This window comes from Leucoraja erinacea, chromosome 28 (genome assembly GCF_028641065.1).
Source record: "Leucoraja erinacea ecotype New England chromosome 28, Leri_hhj_1, whole genome shotgun sequence".
In the NCBI taxonomy this organism is placed as follows: Eukaryota; Metazoa; Chordata; class Chondrichthyes; order Rajiformes; family Rajidae; genus Leucoraja; species Leucoraja erinaceus.
Window position 1 is genome coordinate 11,004,060 of NC_073404.1, and position 25,483 is coordinate 11,029,542.

The 25,483-nt window shown below is 42.2% G+C and overlaps 1 protein-coding gene across 1 annotated transcript in view; it reads right to left on the minus strand.

Moving 5' to 3' along the window:
* tbx4 (T-box transcription factor 4) overlaps positions 1 to 25,483 on the minus strand; it is a 61,181-nt gene that overhangs the window by 26,069 nt on the left and 9,629 nt on the right. Inside the window, exons 3-4 of the mRNA XM_055657709.1 lie at positions 5,640 to 5,759; positions 4,361 to 4,508 (exon numbers count right to left, since the gene is read on the minus strand). Of these exons, the coding sequence (XP_055513684.1) occupies positions 4,361 to 4,508; positions 5,640 to 5,759 (268 nt within the window). The remainder of the gene's footprint in view (positions 1 to 4,360; positions 4,509 to 5,639; positions 5,760 to 25,483) is intronic.

Sequence of the window (25,483 nt, forward strand, 5' to 3'; positions counted from 1 at the left end):
CAAGCTCAGTGTAAATAACCAATAACTGGTGCACACATTCACCTTCAGAAGTGTTTAATGAATGAAAAAATTTGCTCTTGTGTCACTCGCTTTTCTTTGGCACAATGAGGTCTAGTCTGGACGACAGAGTGACGTCTGCTTGCTTCCTCCGTTCCAAACCCCTTTCTTATCATTTGCAAATGGTGCAAGTGATTCTGACAATGAGATTAAGGTTGCGCCTTTCAAACTGAGGACCTAATGAGCTCAAATGAGGGGACATACAATGAGGCAAGCGCTTCAGGGCTCCCTTGTGTCAGACTGCTCTTTGCTCATGCCACAGTGCTGCATTAACTCCTTTCCACTATTTCACAGTTGATGGACCGACTTTATTTTTTTTAGAAAATGCAATGTTTTTCTTCTTCGTGGCCTGTTGATTTCATTTTTGAGAATTGTGGACGAGCTGATCCATGGAGAATGAGAGACGAGCCAGTTGAGCGAGCATTGGAATGGTCACGTCAAGAGGTACAGCGCTATAGTTCCCACCCTTTCAGTTTCCACTGCCAGTAAAGTTGCCAACTGAATTATTTTTCTGAATCGTACTGCTCAAGAAGTTATGCATAGCTTCACGCCTGTGCTAGTAATCTCACTTTACTTATTTTATAATCCGCAAACTCTGTTATAACAGCTTGCTTATAGAGATGTGGTTGATGGCAGTAGATTTTTTATTTAATCTTTTATTCAGCAGACGGCACTTTGAGTGAGGTTAAATCCTAAAATTCCAGTCCTGTCTACATAGGTCTGACTAGAATTAAAATGAATGCCCAGCATTATTATTCTTGTTCCAGAATGAATTCCAGTCTGGGCGTACATGAATGTCAGAGGGAACATAATAGTATATTTTTATTTGCAGACCTCATTCTGAGTCGGGTCAAATCAAGTTCAGTTTATTACCTTATGTACAATTACAGTGTTGGTGCAGGTACAATGAAAATTATTTATAAAGATGAAAATTGCACCAAGTCCTAAATAGAGTGGATATGGAGAGAATGTTTCAAGTAGTGGAAGAGTCTAGGACCAGAAGGCACAGCCTCACAATAAAAGTACGTACCTTTAGAATGGAGATGAGGAACAATTTCTTTAGCCAGAAGGGTGATAAATCTACGGAATTCATTGCCACAGACAGCTGTGGAGGCCAAGGCATTGCGCATTTTTAAAGCGGAGATTGATAGTTTCATGTTTAATAAGGGCATTAAAGGTGTGGTGAGAAGGGAGAGTGGGATTGAGAGGAGCAAAATAGATCAGCCATGATCGAATAGCAGAGCAGACCCAATGGGCCAAATGGCCTTAAAGTCTTGCTTGCAGCAGCATCGCAGGCACATAGACAAGAAAATACATAAAAAATCATAAATTACACAGAAATTATAAATAAATGCTACAAAATGGTGAAATGAAAAAGACTGCAAAAAAACAAGACACTGCAATAACACATAGTGAAAACATGTCCATGGCAGTACAAGAGGAGGTCAGTGATATTACACTGCTGAGGTAGGATTAGGGTTTTGCAGGTCATTTCAAGGACCTGATCATTGTAGGAATGTAGTTATACCTGAACTGGTGGTGTTAGGCTTTAGGTTTCTGTACCTCCTGTGTAACATTAGCAGTGAGAAGAGGGTATCCTTGATAAAAGATGTTGAGGCAGTGCCCCACGTAGATGCTTTCAATAGTAGGGAGGGCTATGCCTGCAATGAATTGGGCTGTACCGCTCTCTGCAGCCTCTGGCTTTCCTGTGCATTGGAATTACCATACCAGGCCAGGATGCAATCAGCGGTGATACTTTCTATAGTAAATCTGTGGAAGTTTGTTGGAGTATTCAAAGACATGCCAAACCTCTTTAAACTTCTAAGTAAGTACGGACACTGGCATGCCTTCATCATGATTACATCCATGTGCTGGGCCCAGAACAGATCAACCAAGATGTTAATGGCCAGGCATTTGAAGCTGTTAATAGGCACAAAAAGCTGGAGTAACTCAGCGGGACAGGCAGCATCTCTGGAGAAAAGGATTGGGAGACGTTTCGGGTCGAGACCCTTCTTCAGACCCGAAACGTCACCCATTCCTCTCCAGATATGCTGCCTGTCCTGCTGAGTTACTCCAGCTTTTTGAGTCTATCTTCAGTTTAAACCAGCTGTTCCTTCTTACACATTTGAAGCTGTTAACTTTCTTCACTGCCAACCCATCAATGAAAGACTGCCCTGGTACCTCATTGTTAGAAGCCCACTTCAGCATTGAAAATAAGCTGCCATTTTAGTATTGTACTGAGTAAGTAGGCATTGATAGAGGATGGAACGTCAGCTGATAGCCCTGTAATTTTGGTTGAATTAAAAGCTGCTGGGGCAGGACTAGAAGAAGACCAGTGTTCTGGTGATCCCCACCATTGTTTACACTTCAACCAACATCAAACTAAATACACGAGCAGTTTATTTCTGTTTATGGGATCTTGCTGTGCAGAATAGTTGACATTCATCTGCAGTAGTTCAAAGGCTATGAAGACCTTTGTAATTAGTTGAGGATGTGAACTGTGACATATCACTTTAAATTCCTTTTTCAGTGTAATATTGTTATCTCAAATCTACACTCCATGCAATAAGACCTTAGAATTAGTCATTAAATCGTTCACTTTGAAATAGAGCACTGTAATGTTAGTGTGAAAATAGTTAAAAACAACTTATGAAGTTCATTTGAATGCTATTTTAACATAGCCTTTAATCAATGAAAATAGATGGTTTAATTCAATGCTATTAAATGAGGCAAAATAATTTCATGCATTAAACACACACTTATATCACAGGGTAATTTCATGCTGTAAATTCACACAGAGTGCAGATTGCTTCAGGACATCTATCTGCTTATATATGTATTGATGTAAAGTTCATGCCTATGCCATTAACAGAATTACACAGTGACATCACATAGCATCCTGACATGAAATACCTATGATCATTATCCAGAGATCCAGGTTTGACCCTGACCACGGGTGCTATTTGTGTGAAATGCTGTCCGTGTGGAGTTTGCATGTTTCCTTGTGACCACATGGGGTTCACCTCGGTGCTCCGGTTTCCTCCACATCCCAAAGATGTGCAGGTTTGTAGATTAATTACAATCTGTAAATTGCCTTCAGTGTGAAGGAAGTAGATGCGAAAATGGGATAACATAGAACTGGCGGGAACTCCATAGGGTGAAGAACCTGTTTCCTTGCTGTATCTTTAAATCAATGAAGAGCACAATTGGAAAGGTGATTGAACTTCAGACTTGATACAGTCGAGACCATATTAAGGAGCTATGTTTGATTCCAGAGATGCTGCCTGTCCCGTTGAGTTACTCCAGCATTTTGTGTCTACCAAACGAGATCAAAGACATGGAAAAAGTCGTGCTGCACACTGGGACTTAAAGATATTGCCTGAACATTTATGATGTATATAATATAATTCTACTAGAATGGAGCGTTCATGATTGGAGATGTAAACATTGGTGGAGCAGATGAAATGTGTAGGACGGAACTGCAGATGCTGGTTTACACCGAAGATATTGTAGATACAAAAGGGGAATACTCTCGCCAGAGGCGGAGGCCTGAGCATGTACTTGCTGCTTTAAGGGAGCATAACATTGTTGGGCACCCTGGTCATCGCCCCTCTCCGGTAAAAGGAAAAGCATTTTGAAAGATTTATTCATGACTTCCTGGCCAGTATTTATCCCCATTCAATATCCCTGAAACGGATTATCTGGTCACTATCATGTCACCTTGTGAGGGATCTTGATGTGCTCAAATGTTCTTGTTCCCACGTCAGATAATGACCTCTCTTCAAAGGTGCCCCATCCACACAGTAAAGAATCATGGATACTGCTTAAGAATGTGAAAGGATTTATAGTAAGGTAAGCATTTTAGAGATACTCCTGTAATCTTTATTCAGTTGGTTGATGCTTTAAACAACCAATGAAAGAGTTGATAACATTCCTGTTAGAGTAACAGGCGTAAGATCATGAAGAATTGATAGTGGAAGCAAGGCGATATTATTCTTTCACTTAAAGAGGAATTGATCATGACTCTTGAATGGACCTCTGATATACTCAAGACGAATTCCCAATCTTCCAATCTATCTAATTGTGCCCCTTGCACTATTATTCTCTGCACTCTCTCTGCAGCTGTGGCACTAAATTCTGCGCGCTGTTTATTTTCTCTTTAACACTACCTGAGGTACTCATGCACTTATGATATATATGGGTAGCACGTAAAATGAAGTGTATCACTGTATCAGGGTCGGCATGACAATAATTAACCACTACCAAGATCAAAAAACGTTGCCCAAAATGTTCGCTCACTTACATGCCCAAATGGATCCAGGTGATTGTTAGTCAGTTTCAGTTTCTGGAAGGAGACGAGTTGCCGCATCCAGTGTGCCCCCGTAGCTGGTGAATCCGGATGCACATACAGCCTCCCGGGCATGGCCGGCTCTGCCTTTCCAGCCACCATCCTGCACAAAATGAGCAGCTGTTAAATGTGAATGAATGAATGAATAATAAGTTTATTGGTCAAGTATTCACATACAAGGAATTTGCCTTGGTGCTCTGCCCGCAAGTGACAACATGACATACAGTGACAGTTAGGAATGACACATAATATATTAAACATTAATAATAATAATAATAATAATAATAATAATAATAATAATAATAATAATAATAATAATAATAGTGTCGTATGGAACCCTAGGCAGTGAGTATGCTGTGATTTTCTGGCCAGACAGTCGATACCAAAAGGAGATTGATTTATTGATAACAAGGTGACAGAAGGAAACATTTATTCTATGCAGCAGATTGATAGGGTCTGGAATCCATGGACTAGTCATTCAGCAAAAACATGTTCAAAGGACTTGGATAAACGCAGAAATTATAATCCTGGAAGACTAGAGCAGGGGAATGGGACAAATTGGCTATCATCCAGTGGGGGGACTGGGCAATGGCCTATTGGGGCAAAGGTGAAAGGAGATGTGTGGGGCAAGTTTTTAAACAGAGAGTGGTGAGTGCCTGGAATATGCCACCAAAAGTGGTGGTGGAGGCCGATATGATAGTGGAATTTAAGTGGCTTTTAGATAGGCACAGGGAAATGCAGGGAATGGAGATTTATGGATCAGCTGCAGGTAGCAAAGAGCATGTTGCATCATGTTCAACGTTGTAGGCCAAAGAGACGTGCCTGTGCTGTACAATTCTCTGTTCAATAGCATCTGGAGAAGGGTCCCAAAATGAAACGTTACCTGTCCATTCCCTCCAAAGCAGCTGCCTGACCTGTTGAGTTACTTTGTGTTTTACTCAAGATTCCATCACCTGCAGTTCCTGTGTGTCCAGTAGATTCAGATGCCCACTCATCATTTGTGGCTAACTAATTAGCAAAAACCTTGGGGTCACTTGTGATTCTCTTTACGGTCAAATAGCCACAGATTTGCTGGAACGAGGTGATCCTTCTAGTCACTGTCATTTATTAATTTATAGGAGCACCTTCAGCGTTAAAGCTTCCCCTGGCCACAATCAAGAACAAAGAGACTGCCTTTGCTCCAAGTATCTATTGATACATAATGACTTGGAAGATTCAAGTTTCAAGTACATACCACTTGTTGTCACAAAATTTATATCGATGATCATCTGCAGGCACAATGTCAATCAGCAGAATGTACTTGGTTTTTGGATTCATCCCGGTAACCTTCACCTTGTAACTCGGAAACATTCGCCTGGACGAAGTAGAGAGACGGAAGTTACCAAATGATATCAAGATGGTAAATTATGACGATAGACAACTGTCAACATGTACCAAACCATTGCATCAGCTCACGAAGATTGTACACCACAACTCCACAAGATTGTTTAAGGAGTATAATACATTTTAACCTCACAAACCATTTCCACATCCTGAGAAATAAAAAAAAAAGATTTACAATCAGGAAAGAAATAAGCAGTTTACGACAGGTAGATTTTGAGAATAATTTGCACAGACTAAGCGTGCATTCTATTGAATTTAGAAGACTGTAACTGTTTAATTCATATATAGTTTAGGAATTTCGATAGAGAGAAATTATTTTCCCTGGTAGAGACTCCATGATCAGGTCATTCATTTTAAAGCTGGAATCATGGCGTTCAGGGCATTGAGAGACACTTCTTCACACAGGAGTATCTAGAACCTTCTTTCACAAATTTTCTACTGGAGACATCGCTTTGAATATTTAAAGGTCAAGGCTTCCAAGAGGCAAGTGTTTAGTTGCCAAATGCATCAGGAACAGAACAGTGAGATTTTTACTTGCTGTAGCTTTGCAGGACCATTAATATAATAACACACAAGTACATTTACAATAATCAATAAATACTAGGTAACCAGATAATAATAGTACAAAAAGGCATTGATGATTTTATTTGTTAAGTGAGGATATTAAGACTTATGTGACCTAAGGGAGCAAATAAGGATAAATTACAGATCAATCATAATCTATTTCATTGGCAGAGCAGCTTTAAAAGACTCAATAGTAGGGTCCTTATATTCCGACTTAAATCAATTTGAGTTATATTAATTGTTAAACTCTTAATGCTAATCCCTCGCATTCAATTTAGTCGAGGTATTTAACTCACTCAGAATAAACAGGTCATCACCTACACTAGAATAGTGGACTGGAGAATGTCTCCTGAAATATATTAAGTCTTTCTTCATTAATATTGTCACTATTATTTCTGGCTAATGGATGGGGAGATATGCGATGTGGCATTTCAGTTGGACTTTGATTTCTGGGTGAAGGAAATATAATAGATTCTATTCCTGGTTGTTGTTCAGCGCCAGTAATGAAATGAGAAACTCAACACCAAGAAGGCCCAACACCAATAGCACTCATTCATGCCAACACTGCAATAAAGTCTGTAGCTCCAGGATCGGTCATCTCAAGACCAACAGAAAGGATCCACTAGTAGGACAACCCTACTCGACTTTTAGTGATTACCAATGATGATAATTGTTCAATGGCCACTGTTATTCCGTGTTCAGAGAATTTGGATGGATGAAGGGATTTCTAAACTGACACAGAAGGCAGGAGAAGCAAGGAAGGAAAGTGGGAGAAAGTGGGGGGAGTTAATGAGACCTATCAATAGGGAGAGCTTCATACTGACCGGGATTTATTAGTCATGGCTTCTGGAAAATAATTTGTTGCTCAGCCCACATGCCTGAAGTTAGCCGCTAAAGTAGCCTGGCCTTATAAATTTTAAGTGCTTTTTTAATGGCCGTAAAAAAGAGTCGAGGCATGTGAAATTCATATTGTTGACATATCTGGACATTTTTAAGTGGGTTCACAGAGAACTCAAGTAGCAGAATTATAGTCCGCTAATGTAGTTGAAAGTATCAGAGCTTTACCAGAATGGAAGTGCTTTTTTAAGCTCTTGGAGAGTTTGCTGCCTGGTTGACCTGCTGATCTCTGGTTTTCATTTTGTAATTTTTATTAACATCCTCATGGGATTTTTAACTATCTGTGATCCACTGTGAATTTTCTGGACCTTGTCACTGAATATGATATGCTCAAAATTTGTCCGCTTATATTCAGGGAATGTGATTAATAAAAATGTTTTATGGGTTCATTTTAAACACCCTCCATTTCTTTTTCTCAACGTAATTCCACAGGACAGTTGATTATTTTGATAAGATCCATGTTGTATGACAGAACGCCAGAGATAAGTTGCTTTGAAATGTTTTCATTACATTAAACTTGTCCCCCTCCTCACTGCTGTTCTTGACAACTCCCATGCAATGCACCAGAGTTACCACAGGTCACACACTGTAAAACATCCCACATGTTTTTTTTAATCTTTCACTGTTTTGTCCTGATAATTGTGTTTTAAAGAGACCTGTAACTATCATAGACAGTTTTCTGACTGTCATACCTACCAGTATCAATGTTGTTATCCCGGGTGTCGCCATAGAGACATACCCACCAGCGTCAATGTTGCCATTCTGACTGTTACTGCCTGCCTGCCAGTTTAACCATCATTGTCTGCCAATGTGAATAATACATTCTGACTGTCTCTGAGTGTCCTGCTGCCATTCACCAGTGTTGTCACTGGTTCTATGATTGTCTGTCAGTGTCAATGTAGTGTCCTATCTGTCACTGCCTGCAATCATTATAACTATCACGGTCATCATTCTAACTATTACAGCCTCCCATTGTCAATGTCATTATTCCCAGCACATGTGATTAATAGTATAAAGCTGCATAGTACCAGTGCATAGAGCGACAATATCTTCATTTATTGTTTTTTGCTTCATTTGTTGCAGTATATGAATATCACCAGCAAGGCAATGGCATTTATGGCCAATTCTAATTGCCCCTTCAACTGAATGTCTCTCTGGGTTATATCAAAGGACACCAATGAAATATCCCCGGTGGTGAGTCTTGGAAAGAATGGGAACCGTAAAGGTTTTTGCAGTAATCCAGTTGTTTCATGGGCACCTTCAATAATCCAAACCTTCCCTTCCAATTTATATTAACAATGGTTAGACAAAATATTGTCAGGTGCTTATTATCCCTTGGACTGAGGAACAAAGGGGTACCAAGTGTCAGAGATTCCAACTATTATGATATATAGGAAGAGCTGCAGATGCTGGTTGAAATCAAAGATATACACAAAAATCTGGAGTAACTCAGCAGGTCAAGCAGCATCTCTGGAGAAAAGGAATAGGTGACGTTTCGGTTTGAGACCCTTCGGACTTTTTCAGAGTCTTGAATAGAGTGGATGTGGAGAAGATGTTTCCATTAGTGGGAGAGTCTAGGACTAGAGGTCATAGCCTCAGAATTAAAGAATGTTTTTTTAGGAAGGAGATGTGGAGGATTTTTTTTAGTCAGAGGGTGGTGAATCTGTGGAATTCTTTACCACAGAAGGCTGTGGAGGACAAGTCAGTGGATATATTTAAGGCAGAGATAGATAGATTATTGATCAATAGACAATAGGTGCAGGAGTAGGCCATTTGGCCCTTCGAGTCAGAACTGCCACTCAATGTGATCATGACTGATCATCCCCAATCAGTACCCTGTTCCTGCCTTCTCCCCCATATCCCCTGACTACGCTATCTTTAAGAGCCCTATCTAGCTCTCTCTTGAAAGTATCCAAAGAACCGGCCTCCACCGCCCTCTGAGGCAGAGAATTCCACACTCACAACTCTCTGTATGAAAAAGTGTTTCCTCATCTGTATGAAAAAGTGCTTTCCTTATCCCTTATTCTTAAACTGTGGCCCCTGGTTCTGGACTCCCCCGACATCGGGAACATGTTTCCTGCCTCTAGCATGTCCAAACCCTTAATAATCTTATGTTTCAATAAGAATCCCTCTCATCCTTCTAAATTCCAGAGTTTACAAGCCCAGCCGCTCCATTCTCTCAGCATATGACAGTCCCGCCATCCCGGGAATTAACCTTGTAAACCTACGCTGCAATCCCTCAATAGCAAAAGGAGTCAGAGGTTATGGGGAGAAGGCAGGAGAATGGGGTTAGAAGGGAGAGATAGATCCGCCTTGATTGAATGGCGGAGTAGACTTGATGGGCCGAATGGCCTAATTCTGCACCTATCACTTATGAGCTTATGATCATCTGACTCAAAATGTCACCTATTTCTTTTCTTCAGAGATGCTGCCTGACCCGCTGAGTTGCTCCAGCTTTTTGCATCTATCTCCGACTATTATGATGTTTTGTTTCACAAGTTCAACACCCACTGTGCCAATTACTAATTACTGCACATTCAGGAAAATTCACATGACCAAGCTAAGAATGGTGAGTTACTGTGTCATCAGGAAGGCTATTTCATTTACAGTTGAGCAAAAAATTGTAGAACTTTATAGAAAATTAAAACATGGGCATATCAATGAAACTAGCTGCCTCTGTGTTTGCTAGCTCTAAAACTGCCCTCTAATCTGGCAATACTGTATCTTCCTGTGCCAGAACTACATGTGGCAGAGAGTAGTCTATCTAAGGGTCTGTATCAGTACTGCTGCTCCAACAGATATACTAGACTGGCCTGGAGTTGATCAGAAAGTTTACGATTTCCTTCCCCACCCTCCCCTCTTATTTATTGTAATGTGCTTTTTACGTGCTCTTATGGTTAAATTGTCAGCCGATGTTCACTGTGTTGCAGCATCACTTCTTAATCATTTTGGGCACCCTAAACTCCTAATCTGTTGTTGCTGCACCTGTACCATGGGTCGGAACCTTGGCCAGAGGTACTAACACTAAGCTGATCCATCGCCAATCTCTCTCATGAAGAGATTAGGGCACTGAGGAAAATCAGGAGGAGTTCATCCAATATGTGTGAAAATCAGAATAACAGTTGTCAGCCGTGTATTTTGCCATCCTGTGCCTACCTACTTTGGAGAAATAACTTGTTGCATCAATAACTAACTTCTTAAAAGTCAATTTATTTTCCTCTGAGATTGGGTTGTGGGGACCTAAATTCATACTTTTGGAAACGGAGGTTCCCCTCTTCCATTGTAGATGAGACTCACACGAGGGTCTCCTCAATATCCCGCAGCTCCGCTCTTACTCCCCCTTCCCCCATTCGTAACAAGGACAGAGTCCCCCTTGTCCTCACCTTCCACCCTATCAGCCGTCGCATACAGCATATAATCCTCCAACATTTTTGCCACCTCCAACGGGATCCCACTACTGGCCACATCTTCCCATCTCCATCCCTTCTGCTTTCTGCAGAGACCGTTCCCTCCGAAACTCCATGGTCAACTTGTCCCTTCCCACGCAAACCACCCCCTCCTCAGGTACTTTCCCCTGCAACCGCAGGAGATGTTACACCTGTCCATTTACCTCCCCCCTCGACTCCATCCAAGGACCCAAGCAGTCCTTCCAGGTGAGGCAAAGGTTCACTTGCACCTCCTCCAACCTCATCTACTGCATCCACTGTTCCAGGTGCCAACTTCTCTACATCGGCGAGACCAAGCGGAAGCTCGGCGATCATTTCACTGAACCCCTCCGCTCAGTCCGTCTTAATTGTCTTACCTGATCTCCCTGTGGCTCAGCACTTCAACTCCCCCTCCCATTCCCAATCTGACCTTTCTGTCCTGGGCCTCCTCCATTGTCAGAGTGAGGCCCAGCGCAAATTGGAGGAACAGCACCTCATATTTCACTTGGGTAGTTTATACCCCAGCGGTATGAACATTGACTTCTCCAACTTCAGTTAGCCCTTACTTTCTCTCTCCATCCCTTTCCCCTTCCCAGTTCTCCCACCAGTCTTACTGTCTCTACCTACATTGTATCTTTATCCCGCCCCCTCCCCTGACATCAGTCTGAAGAAGGGTCTCGACCCGAAATGTCGCCCATTCCTTCTCTCCAGAGATACTGCCCGTCCCGCTGAGTAACTCCAGCATCTTGTGTCTACCTTCATGCACATCTCCATCTTCTGCCACATCCCGTAAACATGACAAAAAAACACAAAATCTGAACAGATTTCCCACTCAATTTTGTACCAGTTGGTCAGCGTATATAGGGTGGACTAAAATGCCTGTTTCGGTGCATTTTGACACGATGATCCAACTGAAGTTTGACTGTAAGAAGCAAATATCATCTGAGGGGGAAAACAGCCCATCCGTGTGTGTGTATTTTTCACAACAGAAGAGCCAGACTTATTTTCCAGAGTGGTGACATTTAGCTCAGAAATCCACACAATCTTGTTCAACTCCAGGAAACATAGTACTGGGAACAGCAGCACCATGCAGCCACATGTCAATGCAATGGTCACTGAAGTAGAGAAATAGGTCAAGTAATTGCCATTAGAGGGATGAATCTGATAAGGAACTAGTCACATATTATATCACATTCCCTCTGCCCTAAACACCCGATCTCTTACCTTCCAACAACCCTCCTTCCATTGTATGAATGTGCAACAGTCCCTAACACATCTACACACGTATTCCACCTCCATTGCCAGTACGTCCACCTGCCTCTCTCTGTGTCCCCACCTAAGACACTCCAAGGAAACTCTAGCAAAACCTAAAACACACATCGCAGAACTCCCTCACCATTTAACCATCTTATTTTTTGTTTGGTTCCTCATTGGTTGAAACTAGGCTCCAGCTGATTCTATAGTAATACAGTTAGCCAGCATCATAGTTATGCAAGGTTCATTCTTTTTACTCTATCTTAGAGAAGATAATATTTTTATCCTGATATTAGTATATAACGTTATGAGAGGCACATATAGTGTAGACAGTCATGACCCTTTCCAGGGTGGAAATGTCAATAACTTGAGGACATAGCTTTAAGATGAAAGGAGCAACATTTACAGATGATATGCGGGGCAAGTTGTTTTACACAGACGATGGTGGGTTACTGGAACACACAATCAGGAGTGGTGGCAGATACAACTGTGGCTATATTTAAGAGGGAGTTAGATGTTAGATGTGGCCCTTGTGGCTAAAGGGATTAGGGGGTATGGAGAGAAGGCAGGTACAGGATACTGAGTTGGATGATCAGCCATGATCATATTGAATGGCAGTGCAGGCTCGAAGTGCCGAATGGCATACTCCTGCACCTATTTTCTATGTTTCTATGTTTCTATTTACAGTAAGAAGCTTTCAGATAGGCATGTGGATATGCAGAGAATGGATGGATATGGATCATGTGCAGACCGATGAGATTTGTTTATTTTTACCTTTTGTTCGACACAGATATTGTGGGCTGAATATCTCTTTATAAGCCTTCGCATTCTTCCTGTAATGAGGTGACCAGAACTGCACATTTCAAATGTGGCTTCACCAGAATCCTATAAAGCTGCAACATCACTCCATTATTCTTATATAATGCCCCGACCAATGAAGAGAAGAAGACCCATTGTTTACAATGAAAATGCCATTAACGGGTATACAACATTGCCCTTGTTTATAATCAAGTCTGAGAGGTCGCACCTCTGATCATGTAAGTCTTCCTTGGCACTACTCTGGGACTATCAGGGTATATTTTGAACTCTGGTCTCTGACATAGAACTTGAATCTGTAGCTCCTGACAGAGCCAAGCATGCCAGCCACTGAAGAGGAAGGGAATTTTGAATTACCCAGCCTATTGAGCTGAGTATTTATCATCACCTGGCTGCACAAATCACACAGCGGAGCTAAGTAGCAGTTGTTAGAGTGTTGGGTTCTGGCACCTTATGGATAAATTAACCCATTGCTTTTAAAAGCTGAGTTATTTTATAGTGTTTCTCTGGCTGGTCTACTTTTAGTGCTTTGTGATGGATTTTTACTTTAAGAAAATGCTTCAGACAAGATCAAAGAGGGGGTGGGGGCGCGGGTGCCTGACAGAGCCTGCTCCGCTCTAAGTATTTAAATGGTTTAGGTCTCTGCGTCCTCTTATCATGCCTTCTTCCAGCAGCCCTCCTGGTGCTGTGTATACAGTGAAGTCCATTCGCTTTGAAGTGCTGGATTAGGGTCCGCCAGAGGCAATTCTCATAATAACAAACAAGGCCAGTTCAATGGGAGTTCTCGTGTCATGTTAATTTTTCAAATCTAACCTCACTGTCACCAGCACAAACAAAAGAAATGAAGTCTCTGGACGTAAGGAGGTGTTGTCTGCAGCCACATTAATCTGGTGTCGGGTCCCTAGACAAGGTGCTTTTTGTGCTCTGTCAGAGTCCGTGAGGCTGAGAAATGAATTTGTCAGATTTCCGACAGGGCACCAGTTACTGGGTTCATGTCTTCCCGTGGTCAGCTCTGTCAGCTCTGTATGACAGATGGAACAGACATTCGCTTTCATGCTTTGTAACAGTTTCATCATTCACCACCACCTCATCCCACCACAACCACCATACTGTGCAATTCACTTCTTCCGCTCCATTCACTTTCTTCCTGCATCATTTCCCCACCCCACTGGTGAGAAGAGACCAAAGTACTTTGACATTGCACACCTGTTAACATGACTTCTTCTAAGAAGCATCTCACAAGGACTTGATACCTCCACCCATTTCTCTCCTCTCATACCCAATTTAAGGTAACAGCCCACACCCTTTTCCCCCTCTCTTTCTTGTGCCCACCAGGGTGTGCACCCATTTCTCCCACTGCAGTACTATTTTTCTGTAAACCAGTGTCTGCAGTTCCTTACTTCTCTCTTCTCCCTCATGATTTAGAGAAACGTTTGCCATGTTGAACCCATCAATGTCCAGTTGGACAACTGAGAGATGTCGACGGGAATCCCATGTGCAGACTGTCTTTGCGCTTGCCGTGAATACATGTGGAATGAAGTGAAGCACGGTTGGAGGTTGGTGTGGAATAGAGCTGTGTTGTGGTCTAGTTGGGCTGAATGGCCAGGGGACAATTTAGTCTCAGCTCCAACTCAGGCATCTCTTTGTAACTCTTCTTGAGAAATCTTTAGGTATTTTTACGACTCACAAAAGATGTCAGCAGATTAATGGTAATCAGAGTTAAGCACTATCCCACATTATATTTTTTGTTTCTCGTTGGTAACAGAAGTATTTTTATTGCCCATATGTTAGGTGTCTTGCTTTCATCTGGGTCGGCACTCAGTGCATTAACGATGTACCACTCCCCCAGCCCCATCCAGTTAGTTTCCTACCTGGCTGATCCCAAGCTGCTAATCACACAGGCAGGTAGCGAACACACAGCTTCCTGGGAAACCTTGTCTCCGACTCCATTGCCAGACGCAATTATCCCTGGTGAATGTCCGTGCAGTAAAGTCACCACAAAGCATGGATCTGTATCAGGAAAATGAATCCAGCACTTCCCCAGCCTCCCTCAAGAGACTGAAAACAGAATTTCAGACAATCCTAATCCCCTCCCTACTCCTGATCAGGGTAATTAATTCTGAAAGCTGCTATCCAGGGGTAAAACATACTCACTCTATCCTGTGAACTGATGTTTTATTGAGTTAACTTCAAAATAAATCTGCACCGGACCCATGTGTCATTCCAGCCTCAACTTAAGTTCTGCTCAACATTCCGAACCAATCTCATGTGAGACAGTCTTGACTTGTATTTAATTCCAATCCAAATATTAAATTGTTGACCGGTCAGCTCCAAATATTTATGGACCAAACATCTTCAGAAAATATTAACAATTTATAGGCAGCCTGGTCAATGAATGTATGGGAAAATACTTTAATGATTTGTTGAAGACCTACTACAGATGAATTATCTAATCTTTGATTATAAACTCCACAGATTTTCAGTATCTAATGTTTTGAAAGAGGGCACACTGAGTCCTGGTGTAATCTCTCATCAAAAGCTGTAGTAGGGATGAAGTTCTATACTATTATTGAGCTTGTTACTGCTCAATTCCTTTTTCTACAACATCAGTGAACTTGTTCAAGTTTTTGATATAAACAAGAGTAAATTCCATTGCCAAATATTTGTTATATTGCTTGCTCTCCTCCACCAATTTGTGAAGCAACTGTAAAATCATATCCTAGTTCGAAGGAGCTGACATTTTCCCATCTCACTGAAGGACGAACAAGTGATTTGATGCAGATTGAAAGAAGAATAGGTGCTGGAATATTGAGCAAAACACAAAGTACTGGAAGAACTCTTTGGGTCAGGCAGCATCTGTGAAGGGATTGGACAGGTGTGTTTCGGGTCAGGAACTTTTGTCGCCTGTCCATTTTCTCTCATAGATGCTGCCCAGCCCCCTGAATTCCTCCAACACTGTGCAAGTGATTCAAGTTCCAATTTGCTGTAAACTCCTCCCTTCTCAGATAACTAAATAATTGAATGATTCCATCCGAAATTAAGGTGACAGGCTGCAGTCACCTAGGTAATTATCAAGTCTCTGTGTTTCAATATTTAATGTGGAACCAAGAATAAAAAGAGCAAAGTCTAATTTAAAGATACAATCCGCATGACTAATTATTATTTTCAGTGATACCTCACACTATAGCCCTCGAGAATGATACCACCGGTACATTCTGAAAGTATTATGATAATGGATTGTCTTTGGAATTTTGGATTACAAACTGAGCTAGCCTGGGATTACAAGAAACCCAAGTATGAACATTGAATTCTCTAATTTGTAACTAACCACACACTCTCCCTCTCCACATTTTCTCCCCCACCCCTTCTCAATTCCATGGGTCCCACCTGGGCTCACACCTATTTCTCCCCTTCCCCTTCCATCTACATACCTTCCTTCTTCACAATTCTTCTATCCTTCCATCTCTGGCCTGTGTCCAATCATCTGCCTATCAATTACCCCCTCACCTGTATCAATCTATCACTTGCCCAGCTTTATCCTGCCCTTCCAGCATTCTTTCCCTTCCCCACCAAAACCAGTCTGAGGAAGGGCCCTGACCTGAAATATCATCTATCTATGTTCTCCAGAGATGCTGCCTGACCCACTGAGTTGCTCCAGCATTTTGTGTTTTATTATGTGGTTTAATGATGCAGCCGACAGGACACAAAGGTTCAGATGTGACATCTAGTCTGGACTAGATCTGGACAGATGTTATGATTGGCTTTTTGTATTTTCAAAAGCATTCTCCATGTTCACTCGATACTAGTGAAACGTGGGATTGTTCTGTATTTTTAAAAAATAAAACCAATCTGCTTGCCCCACCTTGTTCTTTGATGTTTTAATGCTGTACTTGGTTCATTGTGTGTTAGATGGGCAAACGTTTGGAATATTTCACTTTTCAAAGTGACTGAGATAACATTGTTTCCCTTCCCATGTCCTTCAGACTACCCCTATATTAACAATATAATTCTTGATTATGTTTTTATTTGCTATTCTCGTTCTTATTTTCCCATTACTTTGTTCTGAATTGGCAGGTAAGAGTTTGTATTGGCATAGTGTTCAGCACAGACATTGTGGGCCAAAGGGCCTATTCCTGTGCTATACTGTTCTATTTTTGAATTGAACCACCTCAGTGTGCATCCCCAGGGTTATTTTGTTGCCTTTGGATGCTTTCATTGCTGAGCGAACAAGTGCTGATTTGCACCCTAGGTTCTTCCATTGTCACCCTGGCTCTGGTTAGTTTCTGGCATTAATTACGTAACCAACTATTTTTGGTTCTGTCATAGTGAGAAATGGCAATGTTTAATATGCAGCTACTGGTTGTAGGATATGGGCTAAAACCAATTCCTGTACCTGGGTAGGAGGTATTGGTGAGAACAATCATGAAAATTTGCTTCCATTTTTTGCCGTTTTGGGTTTCTGAGAGTCACTCAGCAGATTCCTAGATTGGGACCTTGTGTGGGGAATCAAGAGCACAGATCCAAGTTCCACTAGGGCATTACATATTAATACACCAAAGAACTTCTATCTGCTCACTTTAATATCAATTCCCTACCATTTATTATCTCTGCTGCCAATTTTAGAGTTGGTTAATTGGAACCAAAGTCGTTGATACAATGGAAATTTGACAACTACCCACAGTTGCTCAATGATATTCTTTCATTCAGTTCTCTTGAGGCTGTTGATTATTAATAAATGTTGTTCCCAGTTGGGAGAAATCATAAGGATAGAACAGTTAGTCTGAACTGCCATCAATCTACCCCTTTACTATTCGTTATTCAAATGCAGGCAATGGCATCAGAGCCACATTTATTGCCAAGATCTAGCTTCCCAGACAAGGTGATAATGGGTCTTCCGCTGGAATCATGTCACTTCTCGTGGTGCTGCTGCTCCCAATATGCAATTTGGTGAGAGAGAGTTACAGCAAAGCGACTCAGTGAAGATGAATATTTCATTGGGTGTTTGAAATTCAGGATACTATGTAACTCAAGGGCTCCTGTGCTGCTTTAGTTAATATTGGCAACTGATTTTGCAGAAGAGGGAGGTCCTTATCTTGGTGAGTTCATCTTTAGATTATACGTCCACAGTGAGTCAGGGTGCAAGTTCAAGCTAACAGCTTTGATCTGGTTGGGATCAAGCTTCATGAGTCCCAAGTGAATTAAGAGATTTGCAATCACATCTGACAGTGGCTCAGACTGGCTTCTTAACCCTTAACCCAGCATTTAAGATTTCAATCAGAACAATGGATGTTGGAGGTAGCACAACTATATTTTTAGTTTTATGGGAAAGCAAATACTTGCACCAAAAGCATCCTGATGTTGAACGGTGAGTCAAGGGACAAAGGGATATTGAGAAATGAAGTGAATGGATAAAACTATATTTAATTTATGTTGGGCCGGCTGGATTTTTGGATCCAGCAAATCAAATTTTTTTTTGGATCTAAGACTTAAAAAAGGAGTATAAGTGGTGAGAACAAGGAACTGTAAGTGAATAAGGATGTTTGGTATACATGTACATAAATCATCTAAAATTAGCAGACATGTACAAAGAGCATTCAAACAGCCCAATGGAATTGTGAGTGGACCAGCTACAAAGGAAGGATGTGGTGTTTCAGATGTACAGAGCCTTGGCCAGACTCCAGCAGTAATGCCCATGGCACCTAAGGAAGGATATATTGGCCTCAAAAGACCATCAGCCTTGATTCAACAGAATAATACTGGACCTTAGAGGATAAATTACTGAAGCCAAGTTGCTTAAACTTGACATATTCATTGAGGGAGACTGAGTGATGATTTGATTGAGGTGTTCGAAATGTTGAAAGGTTTTAGAGGGTAAAATCAGAGCCGTACATGATCTGTATGTGAGTACTTACTGAAGTCTGTCTGTGCATTTTCTACTTATTTCTATCAGCATGTATGCACATGCGCATAGACCATAAGACATAGGAGCAGAATTCAGTCCATTCAGTCGTTCAAGTTTGCTCCACCATTTGACCATGATTGATCTATTTTTACCGCTCATCCCCATTCTCCTGCTTTCTCCCTGTAACCTTGGACACCCTTACTAATCAGGAACCTATCAATCTCCGTTTTAAAAATACCCAATGTCTTGGCCTCGACAGCCTCTGGTGGCAATGAATTCCACAGATTCGCTACCATCTGGCTAATGAAATTTCTCCTCGTCTCCATTCTATAGGTGTACATCATTTTATTCTGAGGTTGTGTCCTCCTCTAGTTTTAGACTCTCCCACTACTAGATAGTTAGATTTAGCTCTTGGGGCTAAAGGAATCAAGGGATATGGGGAAAAAGCAGGAACGAGGTCTATGTTTTTACGTTTCTACTGGAAACATCCTCTCCACGTCTATTCCATCTAGACCTGTGGGGTGGGTCGGACCTGCGTCTAAGGCTGGGATCAGAGCACCAACACTTCTTTCAATCTTCCTCACTGCACTGCTGACTGCTGCACCTCGCAAATGGGAGGCAATGCAGCCTGCCACAGTTCCACTTCAGAAATACAGTCACCCCGGCTTCAAGCACTGAGCACCAGGCTGCAGACGATGCTTACGCCAATTGATCTCCAAATCATCTTTGAATTCTTCACTGAAGATATAAGAGAATGAACCTTATAGTAAATGTTTGAAAAACACAGTTATTCTCCCTCAGTTCATGCACCCCCCGCCTCCCTCCCAACCTGGATCTGTGGCAACACCGATACATGATTAGCATAGCCTTTGGCCATCTGAGGAAAAGATGATTGAAGTTCGAGACCTCAAATCTGGCCAAAAGCCCTTGGACTGCTGGGCAGCAGTGCCCCCTGCCCCCCTGTGTGTCTCTGTGGCATGGGCTAATACAGCAAGTACCTCAGAGTATAGTAGTCTCTGCAAAATCCTCCGACTCCTAAATCAGAATCCTCACCCAGGCAAACACCTCAGTGGGGGAGCTGGTAGAGCTGCTGCCGGACATGCTAGGAACCCAGGTTTGTTACTGACCTCAGGTGCTGACAGTGTGGAATTTTCACGTTCTCTCTGTGACTGTGTGGGTTTCCTCCGAATGCTCCAGTTTCCTTCCACTTCCCAAAGATATGCAGGTTTGTAGGTTTATTTGGCCTCTGTAAATTGCCCTCAGTGTGTAGGGTGTGGATGAGAAAGTGGGATGATATGGTACTAGTGTGAGTGGATGACATAAGTTAGGGGTGGTGCGGTGGAGCATCTCAAAGATGTCCGGATTTATGGGTTAATTGGCCTCTGTAACTTAGCTGGTTTCCTCCAGTGCTCTGGTTTCCTTCCACATCCCAAAGACATGGGTTTGTAGGTTAATTGTCCTCTGTGTAAAAAAATGCCTCTAATGTGTAGGGAGTGGCTGTGAAAGTGGGATAACATGAAACTAATGTGAATGGGTGATCGATGGTTAGAGTGGAACCTGTAGCCTGGAGGGCCTGTTTCCATGCTGTATCTCTAAACTAAATTTCGAAGCAATTTCCTCCAGTGAGGAAGAGAACAAGAACAGGCAGAAATAAAGTTAGGCATCAACCTTCTGGGAGCGGGATGTGGGAAGAATTTCTCCGTTCAAAAGTGTTATGCAAATCTAATCTCTCTAATCAAAACACTTTCTCTGGATAAAAGGAATGCGACTTTTCTTCAAACTTTTCCCTGACTCTCAGTCTGAAGACGGGTCTCGACCCGAAACGTCACCTATTCCTTTTCTCCAGAGATGCTGGCTGACCTGCTGAGTTACTCCAGCTTTTTTGTGAATTACTTTTGTTCGGTCGGGATGGGAAAGGAAGTGAATTTACTCCGTGTGAATGAAGGCAATGTACAGGCAACCTGATCTGAATTAATGGCAGACACATGGAACGACAGATGCTGGAACATGAGCAAAACGCAAAGTGCTGGAGGAACTCAGCGGGGTCAGGCAATATCTATGGAGTAATCAGTCCGAAGAAGTGTCCAGACATGAAAAGTCATCCGCCCATTCCCTCCACACTTGCTGCCCAACCCCTAAATTCCTCCAGGCTTTGTATTTAGATCCATGGTAAAATGGGCTCAAGAGGTCCCCGTGTAGCTGTGCTGGTTTAGGCCAGCCTACGATGGTGTACACTGTCTGGACCACTGCACGTAGAATCCAACAGAATTAGCTTTGGCAATGAAACAAAAACAAAAAAAGCTGTCACCGTGTCAGAATTTAATCTGGCCTTTGGCTTTTGAAGATTGTGATCTCAATTCTAATGAAGCAACCACTGTGCAACAAAGGTTGCATCATTTCTTTCACAATCTTATAATGGTGATTTCTTGCTCTTCAGTCCACAATGCTAACATTATTAATCCCGTTGAATTTTTACACACACGTCTGGTCCTTCCGCTGTTTTGTTAACTTATGAGGGAACAATCTAATTTTCTCGATTTTCTTTCAGCTTGTTCATCTAACCCGCCTTTTATCCTTCTGAAGGTTTGCCCTGATCCTCATTCATCTCCCGGACACTTTAACAGTGAACAGTAAATCTTATTAACAAACTGTGAAGGGGCAGACATGTCTGCTGTTATCAGTGAGCTGTGTTTATTTGTCTTATGTATCATTGAAAATGTAGCACTGATTCCTCTTCATGATGAACACTCTGAGACTTTTTAAGTTATCTATTTCATGCTTTTTAATGGCCACGTGATAACTTGAGAGGCAAATGTGCTTTCTGTGCTTTCAGGATGAATTTCCACTGCGGTAAACAAATCTAATCAAATCAGCAAGCCTTTTGCACTTACATTTTTCATACTCTGTACCTTGTTTACGTAATTCAACTAAGTATTATTGTGGAATGGAATGGGATCTGTCCATGTATCACCTGATATTTCTGCAAAACTGGCTTATTGCAGAGATGTCTTAAAGTAATCAAAAAGTTGCTTGACAGGACTGCTTCGTGCAATCCAGGAAACAGAAAATAGATTTGTGAAGGGGATTGGGTGAAGGCTGAAATTGTCCAAAAGAAAAGTAGGGGCTTTTTTAACGTAGCAAGTTAATCATTTGCAGCTATTCGCTTTGTTTAAGAGACGACACAAAGTGCTGGACTAACTCAGCGGGTCAGGCAGCATTTCTTGAGAAGATGGATAGGTGAATTGAATTGAATTGAATCCTTTATTTGTCATTCAGACCTTTCGGTCTGATCGAAATGTCGTTGCCTGCAGCCATACATGTAATAATAAACAACACACAATAAACACAAATTAACATCCACCACAGTGAGTTCACCAGACACCTCCTCACTGTGATGGAGGCAAAAGTCTTAGAGTTACTGTCTCTTCCCTCCTCTTCTCCCTCTGCGCTGAGGCGATACCCCACCGGGCGATGGTAAGTCAGTCCCGCGGTTCAAGCTCCGCGGCCCGAGGGTGGTCGAAACTGCCGCCCTCCAGTCCAGCGGACGCAGCTGTTGCCACGGGAGCGCCGGAAAACAGGCACCAGCCTGTGACCTGCGAGTTCCCGACGATGTCGTCCACTGGCCAGCGGCCGAGCCCCGGATTCAGGTTACCGCCGCCAGAACGCCGCCTCAGCCACCGGAGCACCATCTCCGCCCCGCACCGGGCCGCCCACACGGGAGCGTCTCAGACCCGCACCGGGCCGCCCACACGGGAGCGCCTTCCAGCCGGTAGCCGGGCTGCCCACACGGGAGTGTCTCAGCCCTGCGCCGTCCGCCCTCACCGGAGCGCCGAGTCGTGCCGCTGCCCGAATGCCGCCGCAGCTCGAAGACGGCCAGCCTCGCGTTGGTAAGTCCTGGCTGGCTCTACCTCCGGAGCCTCGAGGTCGGTCGCAGGTTGGAGGCCGCCAGCTCCGCCATTAAGCCTCAGCTCAGACAGGGGAAGAGAAGGGGAGGATACGACAAGAAAGTCGCATTCCCCCGAAGGGAGAGACAGAAAGCCCTGTTTCAGCCCCCCCCACACCCCACACATAACACAACCTAATAACCAAAGGTTTAACTGAACAAGACAAAAAAAACAACACAAAAAAAGTAAAAATAGACAGACTGCAGGCGAGCCGCAGCCGTTTCACAGCTCCGCCACTTCCGGAGGTGACGTCTCAGGTCGAGACTCTACTTCAGACACTTCACATTACGTATAGGTATTAGTTTATCATTGTCACGTGTACCAAATGTGGGTGAGTCATGCAAGCAGGTAAGCAGTGATTCCTGAATATTCACATTTTAGAGATTGATCTGTGCTCATCCTGCGCTGTGATATACAGGTGCTCTCTCTCTCTCTTCCAATATTGTGAATTGTTCTGTAGCTTTTAGCTTACAGCGTTTTGCAGAAATTCTCATTTTATGATATATGCATGGTTGAACATCTCAAAGTTCCTCATGTGAGTGTTATTGGAAAAAACTGACCTTGAGGTACATTTTAAGTGAGATAGGGGCATGAGTCATCATCATCATCGTCATCCCATCCCCCCCTCAACAGTCATCCAAAATGCATCCTTCTGTAAAAATATATTCATGCCTATTTAGTTATGATCCCCAATAATACTTGGCTGAATGACTTAAACAAGTATGAAACAACTTGTTTAAATCACACTTTTTGTGCAGGCTTTAAGTTTGCAGTATAACTCACTGTTGATACATGCAGGTTGGTAGGTTGTAAATTGCCCTGCTGTTTGAATGAATGATAGCATGTGGGGGAGTACATTGGAATTGAGAAGAATAAAGTGGGATTTAATGTGGGATTAGTCTGGAAATGATGGGTTGAAGGGCCTGTTTCCATGTTGTCTGTCTGTCTGCATTACTATAAAAGGTGCATTTCCATGGTGCTGCTTTGCATAACCCCATTTACAATAGATGTGGAATAACAATCAACTGCAGCCAGGGTAATCTGGTTCAATTCTGAAAGGGAGAACGATGAAATATTAATAGCTATTCTTTACCTTTTCACTGCATGGATCATAAATAGTGAGCAAAATTGAGCGTGAGTAAAGGAAATGAGAGTGTACATTTGGTTTGTGTTAAACTGGCAGGTTGTTTGCATCAAAATCATGTTCACATTTCAATATCAACCTAATAACAGCAACTGACACAAAATATTAATATCTCCATAATATTTTCAATAATGTCTGGCCTGCCTTTGACTTCAGTTATAGTGGTGAGTTTTTTGAAAAATTACTGAGTAAAATTCCAGTTGTTTATATATGCCGGTGGAGCTCAAAACTTAGTTTAGTTTAAAGATACAGCTAACATAATCACCGGCTTTTCCCACCATAGTCATTCCTTCTTCTCGCTTCTCCCAATGAAAACTATCACTATAGCAATTCTCACCCTATCAGAAATATTCCTTTTGGCCAATCTATATCTTCCCCATCCTTTCTGCAACTTAAAAGTCATTTATTTAATTCTGATAAGGAGTTTTCAACCTCAAATGTTAACTCTGTTTCTCCCACTGTAGATGTTGCCCAACTTGCTGAGTGTTTTCAGCACATTGGAACATATTCCACGGTGACATCAATCAAATTTGGCCACACTCCATGAAGGAAGTTTTCCCATCTGAAGAATCTTGAACGAGGGGACACAGATTCAAGGGACAAGGGAGACTGTGTAGGACTGAAATGAGGAGAGGTTTTGTCATTCAGAGAGTGGTGAACCTTTGGACTTCTCTACAGAGCCAGTCGTTGATTGCATACAAAATAGTGATCAATAGATTTCTGAATGTTAAAGGAATCGAGAGACGTGGAGACTGAGCAGGAAAATAGGGTCCAGGATAGAAGATCAGCCTGACCTTTTTGAACATGAAATAACCACAAGGGACAGGAACCATGATCACCACATTCAAGAATAGCTTCTTCCCAGCAACTTTCAGGCTCTTGAAAACAACATGACACGAACCTCAACTATCAGCTTCTATGGACTGTGTCTTTGGTTGTACTATAGAGGTTGTTTTTGCACTAGGATGGCTATTGAGTATTCCGGTTATTGATTTGATGAATTTTATTGATCATGACTTTTTTAAATCTCTGGGTATTGCGTTTACGGTTCTGTTAAGCTTCTGCAAGTAAGAATTTCACTGTTCCAATATCGGTACAAATGACAATTAAACATTCTTGACACATTAACTGAGAAAGTACGCAGGGCAATGGGTGGAACAAAAGGAATATCAGTAATTCGGTGAAATGATGGACACCCATTGAATGGACAGTTAGCTTTGTGCAATGTGATGCTTGTATTGTGAAGTCTGGGTTATGTTGTACAGTCTGCTCCATAGGGTTGTTCACAGCAGACCACATTATACAAATGGAAGGAGGGGGGGAAATCCTTCAGCACAATCCATATACCCACCACCCAGAGACTTGGGTTACATCAATCTATCTCACTGTGCTAGTGATCATGCATTCTAAACTAATCCATTGAATGAGTAAAGATAATATTTGTAAAGACTTATAGTTCCGAGATTACAGAATTACAGAGTCACACAAGGGGACCTTTGGATACCTGTGCCAGCTCCTTGAAATAATTATCCATTTAATCCCACTGGCCTGTTCTCTGCCTACAGTGCAGCTAACGTTCTCACTTTAGAATATTTATCCATTTCCCTTACGAATGTTAATTAAATCTACACCCATCACCCTCTCTAATGACACATTCAGATAAGAACTTCCCATGTAAAACAACATATTCCTCAAGTCACCATTGGGCTTTATTCTTGTTGATTAATTAAAACAAACTAGCAGCAAAAT